Here is a 15,124-nt window from a genome sequence, read left to right as displayed (position 1 = left end):
AACATTAAAGTTTTATGCAAATAAATCAAAACTAAGTTAGATGCAAATAAATTAGTCAACAAATAAAAATAACAATCTAGTACCTACTTATTATTCAACTGAAAGATGGAATACAAGTGATTGAAGATGAACCCTATAAATTGAACAACAAACATTACTTAGACCAAACAAACAAAAAATCAACCCCCCCTCCCACACATACACACACTGAAACACACACTACACCAAACTACACACACTAACACACACTGAAGACACACTACACCAACTACACACACTAACACACAGTGATGAAGACACACTACACCATACTACACACACTAACACAGTAACACACACTTAGTGCTCTTGCCTTCTGATTTCGTTCATTACCGACTCATCCGGATAAAATTCGAGCTTTGGCATGTTGCGTATATACATCTTGGTATTATGCCATTTAGTGATCATAGAGTAGCCAACCCGCTTCGGCTTTGTTTCCGCAAAGAAAGGGTGCTTCAAGAGAGCACTTGCCGAGGGTCGCTTTTTTTGTGCAGTAGCCAGACACCCTTCAATAAACTTCCTCACCTTTCGGTCCTCAACATTCTTGAGTGCATCCGGCTTTATACCCGACAAAACATGATAACAAAGAGAACTTTTTGCCCGTTCCAACATGTTGCGTTTCTCTTGGTCACTCGCGTTTTCTCGTGGGGTTAATCGCCTAAATATCTCGCTGTATAACTCATCCGTACTCATCATCTGTAGTACGCACATTCCAAACGAGTAGATGTCTGTCGCTCCACTTTGTGTATTATCCCCTGTATCCGGCTCTCGAAACCTTATTTCACCCCATATGGCCTTCTCTCCTTCGCTCTTTGGTTCATAACAGGCGATATCGAAATTTGAGAGTTTGATGTTGCCTGATTCCCCACAAATTAATATGTTGTCGCAATTTAGATCAAGGTGTAGTATCATTCTCGGCTTGCGGGTATGCAAGAACTTCAAACCCTTCAAGATTTGCTTACTCCAAAGTTTAATAACATCTGTATTACCGACCAGAGTTACATGTTTCTTTAGATAATCCGACACACTCCACGAACAAGGCAATTCGGTAATCATATTAATTTTGAAGGTTCCATCTTTTTCTTCACATACCCAATAGTCGTAACATTTGATTATATTCTCGTGGTTCAACGATTGCAACATCTTAGCTTCTTTACAAAACTTCTTAACATCATCTCTTTCGGTCACTGTTATGACTTTCCAAGCAATTAACATGCCATTTGACTTATCCATTCCCTCATAAATTTCCTTACCCTCTTTAAATCCTAAGCGATTCACGTACCTCACATATCTCCCGTCTCGACCGACCTCCACCACCGTGCGCCTTGGACATTCCTCGCTCCCACCTTCTTCCATTGGTCTCTTGCCTTTATCTCTAAAACCAGCAGCCATTACTTACAAAAGAACCACCAAGATTTGGTGTTGATCGATGAAACTAGAAAAAAGAAAAAGGATACTAAAGAGAGTTAAATTTTTGATGATCTAAATAGTTTGTAGAAATGTATAGAGAATTCTCTTGAAAGAATACCAGAATTTTTGGAGAATTTTGATGAGTGATTTTTTTTCAGCGTACAATGATATTTATAACTAGTTAGTTCATCTAGAACAGATTTGTCTTCAGTTAGTTGGCCGTTATTAAGTAGGTTATATTAAGTCGGTTACATTGAGTCGGTTATCAACAAAACGAAATCCATTTTCTTGTTTTTTTTATTTTTTTTTATTTTTTATTTTTTATTTTTTAATATTAATTATATCTATTATATGATGAAAGTGCTTTAAAAAAAAAATGATGAAAGTACTTTTAGTTTGTAGAGAAAAATGCTTACAAATATTAATTATATATTTATTTATAATTGCAATTTAAGGTTGTTACATGGCATATCCAAACGGAAAGGTAAGTCGGTTAGTTTTAGTTATTTGTGGTAGGTAATGTAAGTAGATTATCAAGATTCAATTCCTAAAAAAAAAAAAAAAAAAAAAAAAAAAAAAGAAAGAAAATAGAATAATAGATTAGAGGAGGTTGAGTAATTCCAATTAGAAAGCGCATTATACGTACTTACGTAGTAGCTTAGGTTTAATTAATGGATGTTTCAGTGACATGACATATGGCTTGAACTCTTGAAGCCTTGAAACAACTCAATTTTCAGTTTATAATAAAAATATCATGAATAAAAGTTGTAGAAATTTATTATAAAATACTTTTAAATAAAATAAAAAAATAGAAAATCAAGAAAGGGTATTTCTGTTTCTCATTTCTTATCTTTTTTACGAAATAAAATCTCTTGAATAAAAGTTGAAGAAATTTATTATAGAACATTTTTAAATTAAATAAAAAATACAATATCAAGAACGGGTATTTCTATTTCTTGATTACCGTTTTAACTGCCACAACTAGCAAGTTAGTAACATTAAACCGTTATAAAATATCTACTAACCCATTCCAAATTTCCAGTTTCAAGAAGTTTTTTTTTTTTTTTTGAATTAAAGAACATTATTCATTCCTGTGTTAGTTAATTGTAAGACTTTTTGTAATTTTAATTTTTGTCAAGAGTTAATTGTAAATACAATTGCTTAATTAGAGTAATTGTTAATCTACGCAACCATTGCTGAGTTACCTTGTTATAAGTATAGTGATTGGATAAAAAGAACAGTGTTCACTTAGTTGCTTTTAATTATAACTGAGTTTTATCACATGTTCACAATTTTGTTCATGTTATGAGCGCAAATTAAACAAGATTATAACCCTGGAATAACCTGATTGATGAAACAACTTGAGGCTGTTGAACAAATTGATGACATAAGGGTTTACATAATTAGGCCATTTAGATTTTAGATAATGAGCAAAAATAGTCGCAAGCAAGGACCTAAAATAAAATTGTCAATGCCAAAATTCTAATGTGACATAGAATTCATGGATTTTGATAAAGACGATATTAACTCTGATTAGCATTCCATCAAACAAGAATTGATATTAGGGACAGGTAGCTTGATATTATTTTAATATTCGATGACAACTAAAACTATTTAATTACTTAGCTTGCATCATGTGGAATATATATATATTCCTCCCAATTTCATAATAATTGTAATGTTATTATGGGTTTATTTAAGGTGAAACTGTAATTTGAGGATCAAAGTGAGTAATATCATGTATTTATACGAGCGTTACATGGAATACATTTAATTGTTAGTGACTGATTGATTATAAACATACTAATCAAATTAAAAGTAGTGCAAGAATTGTTCACATATCATCAAATTAAGTAAACTAATGGACAAAAGAGTAAAAAAAATAATTGAAAGTTGAGATTTGGAGATCAAACTAGCTTAGGTATGGTTTGGATTATATAGTTTTTTCCTATCCTTTAATATAAATTTTTTAATGGTACCAAAAAGTAAATGAATAACAAAAGAAAACTAATTGCTGAAGAATTTGAATAGAGGTTGAGTATTTTTATAGAATATTTTTAATCAAAAATAAAAAAAAAAATTTAAAATCAAGAAAGGGTATAGCTATTTTCTTGATAACCGTTTTTAACTGTCACAACTAGCAGCAAGTTCGTTACATTAAGCCATTATAAATATCTACTAATCATCCTAATTTCCACTTTCCAGTTCAAGAAGTTTTTTATTATAGAATATTTAAATAAAAAAAAATAGATATCAAGAAAGGGTAAATCTGTTTCTATGCCTCAAAAAAAAAAAAAAAAAAAAATCTGTTTCTTGATAACTGACTTAACTGCCCCAACTAACAAAAACCGTTATAGGTATTTACTAACCCATTCCAAATTTCCGATTTTTCTATTTTACAAAATTACATTCATCTATATAAGTCGTCATTTCTCTTGAAGTGACCCTTATATAAATCATCATTAAAATTCTGTTCTTACATTCTCATTTTAATCCAAAATTCTCTGTTTGTTCAACAACACAATTATAAGCAAATTTTCTCTGTTTTTCCTCAAAAATCAGAAAACAACCTTCCTTTTTCCTTAGTCATCTTTTCAATCCCAATTCCCAAACCTTCTGTTTGTTCAACAAAATCAGTAATGGCTTCTTCGAGTTCGTCAGGATCATCACACGCAGACGAATACAGAGTTCAGGAGGTGTCTCCGGAAGGACGATACGTAAGGTACGACAAAATCATAGCAAGAAGTGGCACCAGAACAGTTTTTCTGGGGTTTGATAAGCTCGATGGTAAAGAAATTGCTTGGTGTAAGACGACTGAGTTGTCAGACGAATTCAATCGAATATCGTCTCATCCGACTTTCCCAGAAGATAACTTACTGAACCTCTACAAATCTTGGACACCCGATGACACCCCTGAAGCTCGTAACACGATTACTAACATGATTACTCAGAATTTTAGTTCAGGAAATCTGAGGGAGTACCTCAGCAAACATACTCTCGCTGAAAGAAACACGGCGATCAAGAAATGGTGTCGACAGATTCTAACCGGGTTGAATCATCTTCACAGGAAGCATAATATACCAATAACTCACCGTGATTTGAAGATTGAAAACATCTTCGTTAATGGAAGTGTGGGAAGAGTTAAGCTCGGATATTTCGAGTTCGCGTTGCATCTTGATGATGAAAAATGGTACACCGGCTATGATGGTATTCCAGAAACACTGTCACCGGATATTTTAAGAGGGGGAGATTATGATGAGAAGACTGATATATTTTCATTTGGGATGACACTATTACAGATACTGTCTAAGGAAGTGCTGTACAGCGAATGCGAGAACTCAGGACTCGTTTTCGACAAGATTAAGAAACGTGAACCGCCTACTGTGCTATACAAAGTGAAAGACTCGGAGATTAGGCAGTTAATTGATAAGTGTCTGCGTCATAAATCAGAAAGACCTGCCGCAAATGACCTTCTGAAGGAGTCGTTTCTTGTAGAAGACGATGTTCCTGAAACATCGACAGCAGCAGGTATCAGTGCTACTACAGTTGAGTTTCTCAGAGAGACTGTGCGCGATCAGATGGCAAGATTACAAGGGGAAAAGTCTGATGGTACGGCATTTGGGTCGCAGGGAGGTAACAGCAGTGACAGTAGGATTGTCGAGACTGATTCGAGTAGGCGGTATGTTAGGTACGATGAGATGATTGAAGGTAAAACGCTTCTCTGTTCTGAAGGAGATTACATAAGGGTCAATGAGATATTTCCAGAAGGTTCGAGGTATGAGTCGTATGGCTCGAATAGGAAAGACGTATGGTACGATGGACAATCGAAATGTAGTACACAGAAGGTTTACAAGGGATTCGATAATGTCGCTGGTATCGAAATTGCTTGGACTAAGACAGAGTTAGCAGAGAATTTGTTACAGAATAAGGAAATTCTTGAGTTGATATGTGCAGAAGCTTGTTTGATGAAGCTACTAGATCATAAAAATATAGTGAAATGCTTCGATTATTGGGTTGATTACAAGGCGAAGACCATAAACATGATTACTGAGTATTTTCCTGCAGGAAACTTGTTACAGTACCTCAGAAATCACAAGATATCAGGTCATAATGCAATTCAGAAATGGTCAAAACAGATTCTGAAAGGAATTGCTTATCTGCACAACCAAACACCGCGAATTGTGCACCGTGACATTATCTGCGAGCACATCTTTGTGAATGGTGAGACAGGAGATGTAAAAATCGGAGGATTCGGCTTTGCGTGTTTTCTTGAACAAAGATTCTGTTACCAGAGATGGGTTGGATCACGTTACAAGTCAATAGAGTTTGCTGTAGGACGTTACAACGAGCTGGTCGATATTTACTCTTTAGGAACGTGCATTCTAGAAATGGTCTGGGCAAACAAATGCTGCACGGGTGTGGCCACGACTTTAAAGAAACGAGAGTACCTAGGCGGCCTTGATCAAGTTGAGCTAGAAAAAATGGCACTCGACGATGATGAAGTTCATCGATTTACTAGAAGGTGCTTATTGGGTCGTCTAAGACCCTCGGCAAATGAGCTCTTGAAGGACCCGTTTATTTCACCGTTACCGAGTTATTTGACTGAATCGATTAGCCTCAGAGCAGTATTGCTGGAGCTGTTACCCAGGGTATGTTGTTGCCTATTCTGAGTTGAAAGTGCTCTCCAAATGCTGGCCTCAACTTACTGTTTGAAACTTGCCATGCTCTAATATTAGTCTGTTTTTAGTTAGTTTGTTCTTTTATGTTTTGTCTTCTATATTTGTAGTCAGTTTCAATAATAAAATGTATGATTACTCAGTTTTTAGATTAATGCTGGGATTGTAATCATGCATCTTTTGTTTGTTAATTGATTTTCATCACTTGTATTAAGTGTTTGATATGAATAAATGAATGTTCTTGAGTTGGTTGATTGCTTATAATATTTGGTGTACACAATTTGTTTTTCTTCCTTTAATTTGGTTTTCAAATCTGTTATATATGTGACTACTATAATTGATCGAAGCATGTAAACTATACATCCAATTAAGTCTCAAAAGATGTCAAATAATTCCGTCAAAAAAAAAAAAAAAAAGGTGTCAAATAAGATGTTTTTTTTTTTTTTTTTTTTTTTTTTTTTTTTTTTTTTTTTTTTTTTTGAGACACAATCAAATAAGATGTTTGAGTGGGATAATGATTACGAAATTAAGACTATTTGATTTAAATTTTTGTCAGACTACAATTTATGTTTTGGATTCGAGTTAAGGGCTACATTCTAGCTTTTGTACATTATTTCACATAACTTCCCTTAGAGCTTAATGATTTATTTGTAATCGTAGTCTTATTACTCCAAGTAATTTCTATACCTTGATGTTTATCAAACAACGTAACCCCCTGTAGACACTTCCTATGCGAGTATTGTACATTATGTATTGCCCTGTCGGGTCAGTCTCCGTGTATAGCACCACGTTTGGATCATGAACTCAAACCCGCCATGACTAATTACCAACAATAGAAAGAAACTAAAGAAATAAGTGGTATCACAGTATAACTCTAGTTGATTTTTTTTTTTTTTTGAGCTAAGTCTGGTTGATATTTATAATTGCTATCAAAAGTTGTTACATGGCATATCCAAACTAACGGAAAGGTAAGTCACTTACTTTTACTTAGTTGATGTAGTTATGTAAGCTGTTACATTTTTTTTTTTTTTTTTTGGCATATCTAAAGTTGATTATTAAGATTCAAGAAACAGAAGTCCCCTTAAAAAAATAAAAATCCTTATTTAATTTGTGGAGCAATTTTTTTTTTTTTTTTTTTGAGGGAAAGCTAGTAGTACCATTAATTAAGATTTGGACAAATTGTCCATCAATACATAAGGAGCAATCTCAGGGAGACAATGGTTCTCCCAAACTTGCTCAAAGCCAAAAGGTACTATCAATTAATTAAGTGATATTACTATAAAAAAGAACTGACTACTTTGTCGTCCTTATCTCGGAATAAAACCAAATTACTAAAACTATTTAATATCAAAGTGGTTGCCTCAAAAAAAAAAAAAAAAGTGGTTAAACTTTTGCCCTCAAAAAAAAAAAAAAAAAAAGAAAGTGATTAAGCTTTTTTTATTTGATAATAATATTTAAAAAATAAAAAATAAAAAAAAAACTTTTTTTGAACAAGTCAAAGGGCAGAATCTATTTAGATATTTAAAAAACGGAAGTCAACAGAAATTTGATTTTGATTAGTATATAAATTCCTATCTTATCTCCACCAATATTAATCATCAAGCATCTTTATAGTAAGTTTGTTTTAGGTTCGTAACAACCCTAAAACAACTTAACTAGCATATAAGTGCATCTCTCCTTTATATATATGAAGCATTCTACAAAAGTTTCATCACAAAAATCCCTAGCCATCAAAACAAATAAATTATTTTTTCTGTTTCTTTGTTAGCTGGCTAATTAGCTAGTGATGGCTATCATTGGATCGATCGATGTCAACGGTCTCGAGGTTGTCGAAAGAGATTCAACAGGACGATACGCAAGGTATGACGAGGTCATAGGCAAAGTGGACTCAAAAACAATGTACAGTGGTTTTGATGAAGTAAAAGGAATAGAAATTGCTTGGAGTAAGACAGAGTTAACAGATGATATATACAATAACGTAAGCTATCTTACGAGTTTGAAGGCTGAAGCAAGTCTTTTAATGTCATTAGATCATGAAAATATTATCAAGTGCTATGATTATTGGATTGATACCGACACAATTAACATGATTACTGAGATTTATACATCAGGGACTTTGGAAGAGTACTTCGAAACACATGTTCATTTCGATATCGAGGCAATTAAGGATTTTGCTAGACAGATCCTTAAAGGGTTACACTATATCCACTCTCAAAATCCTCCAATCGTGCACGGCGCTCTGGATGGTAAAAACATCTATGTTGATGGGAGTACAGGCCGGATAATGATAGCAAATTTTGGTGTCGCGATGATTCTTGAAAAACAATATTACCCAGTTCAGCTAGTTGACATTTACGGGTTTGGGATGTGCTTTCTTCAAATGCTTACGGGTGAACCTCCGTACAAGGAATGTGGTGGTGATGTGAATGAACGTTCCAAAAGGAAAAAGTTGGGTGTTATGCCAGAAGTTCTTAACAAAATCACAGATTTACAAGTTCGACACATGATTAAAAAGTGTTTGGTTCCTACGGCTTGTGAAAGACCTTCGGCAATTGAACTCCTCAGTGACCCGTTACTCGCACCGAAAACAGTCACAAGATCAAGGACACAGCTACGAAGTTCTACATCAATTACAAATGCACTACGCAAGTTTTTCATAAAATTTGTGTTAGGTTGTTTTACTTAGACAGCTTTTAATTAAATTAATCCGTATTGTTTTTGTTTTGAAGATATTCTACGTTTAATTCTTTTTAAAAATAATTAATATCATCATAAAGTTGAATTTTGAATGTGTTCCATGCAAGATAATTTCAAGTTATTTCCATCACTTTTTTTTATAGTTAATAAACTCTCTCTATATTTCTCGAACTCTCATATCACATGGTACATTTTTATATTCTATCTCTCTATCTCCAATAATTGTATAATCAGAGGAAGTACATATGAAGTTTGAAATATATTGAACCCGCCTACAATATCCATAATTGATTGCTTATCATATCAATAATTGCCTATAATTTCGTTAAAAAAAAATAAATTGCCTATAGAATAATAAAAATCCCGTACAAAAAAGGAGTACTTGTATTTTTTTTTTTTAAGAAAGTACGGAGCACTTGTATACAGTAATTTTGAGTCGTTGATTCTCAAAAATTCAAACTTTGCTATTTTTTCGTTTTCTAATTTCAATCAATTGAGGCGATTTCTGATATTTCCATCCTCCATTGAAGTAGCTTTAAAGGTAAGATGTTATTTCCTTTTGAAAAAATCGAATATCAATTTCACAATCTAGGGTTTATCGTTAATTTGATTCTCTGTATACTCAATTTAGGGTTCTTCTTAATTCGATATAAGAGGAAAACTTTGAGCGTGATATGATATTTGAATCTAATTTGGCTTCAATTTTTGGATGCAACTATGAAATTGGACCCTTTCTCCCTAATATATGAGCCTTAGTTTATCGTTTTGATTGCTGAGAGTTAAATTGTACTAAAGACGACTTTGAGGATAAATTTGTGCATAAGATTCTAATTAATATGAATATTTCATTCTTATTGTTGAATTCTGCAATCTTAGCAGAATTTCTTCAGTTTCGTCAATATTCTAGCAGAAGTTTAGAGAGAATTTAGAGAGAGAAGTTTTGGGGAAAGAATTCTTTTTTTTTTTTTTTTTTTTTGTTATTGATCATATGATAGATAAGATTACAGCTCTACGACTCTTTATAGCATAGTATACAACTAACAGAAATAAGACTTAGCTATAAAATACACCAGAACTCTTTTGTAACAGGATTCTGAGCTGGCATTATCTTGTAACAGAATGCTGAGCTGTACAAGTGGCTGGTAACAAACTTTAGAAGAATCTAGAACTATCTAGGAGCTTCCAGAAACTTGAGAGAAGTAATGCAGATAGTCCTTTAGCTAGTTGCTTCTTAGCTTCATATTTACCTGCTGATGTGAGGGCAGTAGCAGCAGCAGCAGCAGCTTGTATTTCACCAATACTTATGTTCATATGTTGTTATGGCTAATGAATGAGTTGCTGTGGTTTGTTCAGGATGGAGAAATATCGAGTACGGATGCTGGCCGAGTCACTACAGTGAAGAGCTCAAGAGTTCCCATGGTCAGTTAATATTTAATCATTCCATAAAAGAAGTATGTTAATTTGCCAAGTTTTAGTAACGAAACTTAGGGGCCTTAGAGTTGTTTCCTGCTTAAAATATGTTACGGTATGTTAATTTTCCAAAGTAGTCTTTTAAAGGACTAGAATTTTACAGAATTTCATTTGTTTATGTTTTTTTTTTCTCTCTTTACATATAGTAAAATGATGGTACTTTTGATTATTGATATGTGAAATGGGATGGAGTGTTTATGGTTTGTTTAATATAAAATAAGTAACTCTATATGTTTTGTGCTTTGGTGCATATATTCAACAGAGGACAACTGTAACTAATGTACAGATCATGACACCAAATAATCTGGTTGAATCCCGTCAGTTGTCTGTATAAGTAGACGGTTTACAACTTGATCGATCATTGTGTGACGGAATAATCAGAAGCTATGTTTGGGGAAGGTTTCAATCTTGCAGGGGAAGATGGAATAGGTTCTGACCCATTACAAAAATTCCTACGACCTCCGCCAGAAATTAAGTGTTTGGATGAGTTACAAACTTTCAGGTCAGTGTCTACTTCCTCTCCGCCCCTGAAAATAGTTTGGGTTAAGCATGGTTTATAAAATCAGAACTATAAAGCCAAAAATCTGTTCTGTTTTCCAAAGGTTTGTGTTAAGTCTTTTGTTTTTGCAGGGGAAGATCAATAAGTTTCTTGTGCTGAAGAGGCAAGGAAAAAGCTTCAAGGTAGAGGTTTGAAATAGAAAAGACTATTGAAACCCTGATTGCTTATGCCATGCCGTGAGATATCAAGATATTGATGAGATAGGCTCATGCTTCAGTATAGATGTATTTGACCCACATGGGTATGATTAGAGGGACTACTTTGATGCAATAGGTTGTTAACAATCTCTTAGAGCATATCTTATTGCATTTGTCTTGCATGTAATTAGGTGTTTTTTTTGTTGATGATATATGTGCTGAAATTTTAGGTGCAAGTCATGCAACTTCTCTGTTTTGAACGTATACTTGTAAATAAGATGATTAAAGGGTTTGAGTATCAGATTGATGTGCATATGGGTTCAGTGATTAAGTTTTGAGCTTATTTATTTATTTATTGATTTATTTATTTATTATTATTTTTTTTGTACATAATATTTTAGGTGCTCTATTTATATACGAGTAATATCTTGGGTGCTTTATTAATCTGGTTTGGCTTATAGCCCTCTTTTTGTGTTCGCTTGTAACTTTTCAAGAAAGGAATTAAATAGCTTAAAATATAAAACCACATGATATTACAGTAAATAGTGCTAATATCGAAGTTCAGGGGTTTTCTTAGGTCTCTTTTTTGTCATTTCAGCCAGATATGATTAGCTCCTTTAAGATTTTGATGTGTTATGGGTTAGTGTCATTGTGTCAATGTTTATAATTTCTTCTAACGCTTGAAAACTTATTTTTTAAATTGTTTTGTTTGCTACTTGTTTTGGATGATTTCTATGTTTGAAATATTGTAAAATCCTGGGTTAATTATCATTTTGGAACAAATTTTCGTGAATGAGATGCTTCTAAAAGGAAATGATTTTCTTGAGATTGTCGTGCAGTTGGAGTCAAGTTCTTTATTTTTAGCTTTACTTGTTTCTGCTATTAGTAGATAAAGGTATACATGATATCTTGAGAGCATGAATATTTCTGGGGTAGGGTGGTGTTGTGGCACTTCCCTAGTTTTTCATTAATTTATCCTCATATCATTAATGCAAAAACCCAAACATTGATCAAACTGCTGTTCCATAATCCATACATTCCAGTTTGTAATTCTCATTTCAAAGTATGGAAGATTTGCAGGTTTCTTTTTTTGTTTAGTTTTTAGTCAGCTAGATACAATGTAACTTCTCTGTATACCGATGTGATGTGAGATGTTATAAAATCTTCCCCTTTTCTCCCAACTTTACAAGCCTTCATTTACTACCTACGCTGCTATGTCCATGATGTTTTAAGTCAAGCTTATGCAAGTATTGAGAAATAGATTAAGTCAAATACTTGATCTGTTCGTCAATATGTTTTATGCAATATATATTTGTTTCTTGCATTTTCTGAACTAGTAGTGACATTTTATCCTTGTTATTTGTGGTCTCCACTCTGCAGGTGTTTCCTATCTGCCTTCTTCTGGATTGCAGTCAGGTACAGCTGACATGTAACACGGGAGGGTTGACAAAATGAGAAATCAAAATGGGATAAGGTTTCATTCAATCTATAGTCTATACTTTAGTAGATACTTCTGCCAGGGAATTTATTGAGTTATTCTTAAATGGTTTGTTGGTTTTAGGTGGATGGCGAAAGAAGGAATGTGACGGATATTGGGCAGGATTCTTTATCTGTGGTTGGATACATGCAGCACTCCTTTCTGCTGCTAATGCTGGAGCTGGATATGCTGCTTTTGTATGAGTATGCTTATGCTGTCATTCATTCACTGGTGTGCCTGGTTCTTTGTTTGTAGATATTTTGTGCCTTAGTGCTTGACAGATTTTTATGCTGGTGTTAACTTGGAAAAGCTATGAACATGATTTCTGCCATGTTTTAAGAGATTGACATCAGAAGCTGTGTTTTATGTGAATAAGCTAATAATAGAAGCAGCTAACTATATAGTCTTGCATCACAGAAGTCGACAGTTTTTGTGACGAATTGTAGAGAGTTTTAGTTAGAAGTTGCTTGGATTATGTTGATGCTTGTTTTATGTTTTGACTTCAAATGATTGAAGTTATAGATTTTCTCCTAATCAAAGAAAAATCAAAGTACGAAACAAGTTGCAAGGCTCTTGTTTGCTTAAGGGTATTACTGCAGTGTCTGTTGGTAGGGGCTTTCTTTTACAATTTTTTTATAACTTAATAGATTGAACAGGAATGAGAATGTTTCCTGTAATGTGCTATAAGCGTGAGACTGATTGATGGAAGCTTCCTAATTCCCATTAAAGTGAGTGTGGTAGGCTCAATATGGATGGGATTGGGTATTAAACTGTTAATTGGGTGTGTTTGTCTATGTCTTTCTGTTCGATGCAAATGACATTAACCTATAGAAAGGTATCCTCTAAGCAGTATGAATTGCGATAGTTACCTAAAGTACTACTAGGAGGAACCTTAGCTCTTGCTATTGTGATTAAATTAGGTATGGCTCCTATACTGAATTGCTACTACTAAAACACTTCTCCATTTTAACACAAGTTGAACACTCAATTGACTACGATTCATAGCATTTGCTTACATTGCCGTAGTTATAGAGGTAAGACAATTGAAAAATAAAGCTTTTGTTACACTTACAAAAGATACTGATACTAGCTATCTCATTTGTGTTCTAGAGGTAAGACAATTGTAAAATGAAGCTTTTGTTACACGTACAAAAGAATGCTGATACTAGCTATTTCATTAATGTTCTTAAAACAAAATCAAACAAATTACAAGTGACAATCAAACAAACAAATTAACAAAAGAATAACTTGCCCTCCCCTGCCAAGTGCCAACACCAGCTAGGAATCCCAGCATGAATAACAAATAACAAGTAAAATGCCTAATTTCAAGCAATCATACTTATAGAGAATCAAAGTATCTAAAATGCCTAGAATTTTAATCACAATTTTTACTCTAACAAGCATGATGATTAGTAACAACATCCCGAACCAACTAGGTATCAATCAACGTGGTGTCTGATCAGGCTCATCAGTGCATGTCTCGTGTGTCTTAGATGGCGAAACAGTCTCAGACGATCCTTCTGGCCACCCAGATGTTTGATCTTTCTCATCAGTGGATGTCTCGTGTGTCTTAGATGACGAAACAGTCTCAATTGATCCTTCTGGGGTCCCAAATGTCTGATCCTGCTCATGAATCTCAGATGATTCCCCTGGCGACTTAAATGTCTGGTCTTGCTTATCAATCTTAGATGATCCCCCTTGTGAACTAAATGTCTCATCCCCATGCTTAACATTACGTGTTGTTGATCTCCTGTGTAACAGAGGTGTCTCATCCTCTTCCTCTTCCTCTTCTTCCTTCAGTTCTGTAGATTGTGATGCAGCAGTTGTTGTTTCAGGAACCTTTGTCTCTGGATCCGGAGGTGGTCTGGATGGCGAAACATTCTCGTTTGTTTCTTCCTCTTCCGGTTCTGTACGTGGTGATGCAGCCTGTAGTAATCTTGCCACCTGGTTACGCACAGAATTTTTCAAAGTCTGAATATTAGCAGTAGTCCATTCTGTGTTTGCAGTAGCCCGTTTTGTGTCAGCAAGAAACTTATTATTCCTCAGAAGGTCAATTGCCGCAGGTCGGTCTGATTTAGGGCGCAAACACTGATCAATGAATTCTCTAATCTCTAAGTCTTTCACATTGTTTAGTGCAGCAGGCAGTTCGCCCTTCTTAATCATTTCGCAGACCAGCGTGTTGTCGTTGCATTCACTGTACAGCTTTTCCTTGGTCACTATCTGTACAACGGTCATGCCAAACGAGAATATATCAGCCTTGCCATCATAATCTGTTGTAAAAGAATCGGGTGACAAAGTTTCTGGTGTAACAGCGATGGCTAATGTTCTCCCTTCTTTGAGTTTCAACTGAACACCTTGCTTAGCCGTTCTCAAGTATCCAGAGTACCCAAGCTTAACCATGCCCAAGTTTCCGTCAATAAAGATGTTTTCGATCTTCACATCACCATGCATTTTCAGTTCACTAACAGTGTGTAGATAATTAAGCGCATCTAGAATCTGTCGACACCAATTCTTGATTGCAGTTCTGTCTACAGTGTGTTTGTCGGTGTACTCTCTCAAATTCCCGGAGGTAAAAACCTCGGTAATCATGTTAAAGATTCCAGTGGATTCATCAACCCAGTACTTGTAGCATTTCTGTATATTTTCATGGTCTAATAGC

At 34.4% G+C, this 15,124-nt stretch overlaps 2 protein-coding genes across 2 annotated transcripts; one reads left to right on the top strand and one right to left on the bottom strand.

Annotated features, from left to right (window-relative positions):
• Positions 1 to 339: 339 nt before the first annotated feature.
• Positions 340 to 1,431, bottom strand: LOC145613759 (putative serine/threonine-protein kinase WNK11). The gene has a single exon (XM_081668822.1). The coding sequence runs from the start codon at positions 1,429 to 1,431 to the stop codon at positions 340 to 342; it is 1,092 nt and encodes a 363-aa protein (XP_081524948.1).
• Positions 1,432 to 7,911: 6,480 nt separating this feature from the next.
• On the top strand, positions 7,912 to 12,901 carry LOC145613758 (putative serine/threonine-protein kinase WNK11). The gene is made up of 7 exons (XM_081668821.1): positions 7,912 to 8,673; positions 9,941 to 9,964; positions 10,176 to 10,241; positions 10,923 to 10,979; positions 12,369 to 12,404; positions 12,550 to 12,696; positions 12,806 to 12,901. Exons 1-7 carry the CDS (start codon positions 7,912 to 7,914, stop codon positions 12,899 to 12,901), a joined length of 1,188 nt encoding a protein of 395 aa, XP_081524947.1.
• The last annotated feature ends 2,223 nt before the right edge of the window (positions 12,902 to 15,124 follow it).

The sequence above is a fragment of the Chenopodium album genome, chromosome 25, assembly GCF_948465745.1.
Source record: "Chenopodium album chromosome 25, dcCheAlbu1.1, whole genome shotgun sequence".
Classification (NCBI taxonomy): domain Eukaryota; kingdom Viridiplantae; phylum Streptophyta; class Magnoliopsida; order Caryophyllales; family Amaranthaceae; genus Chenopodium; species Chenopodium album.
This window is presented reverse-complemented; position numbering and strand designations above follow the sequence as displayed.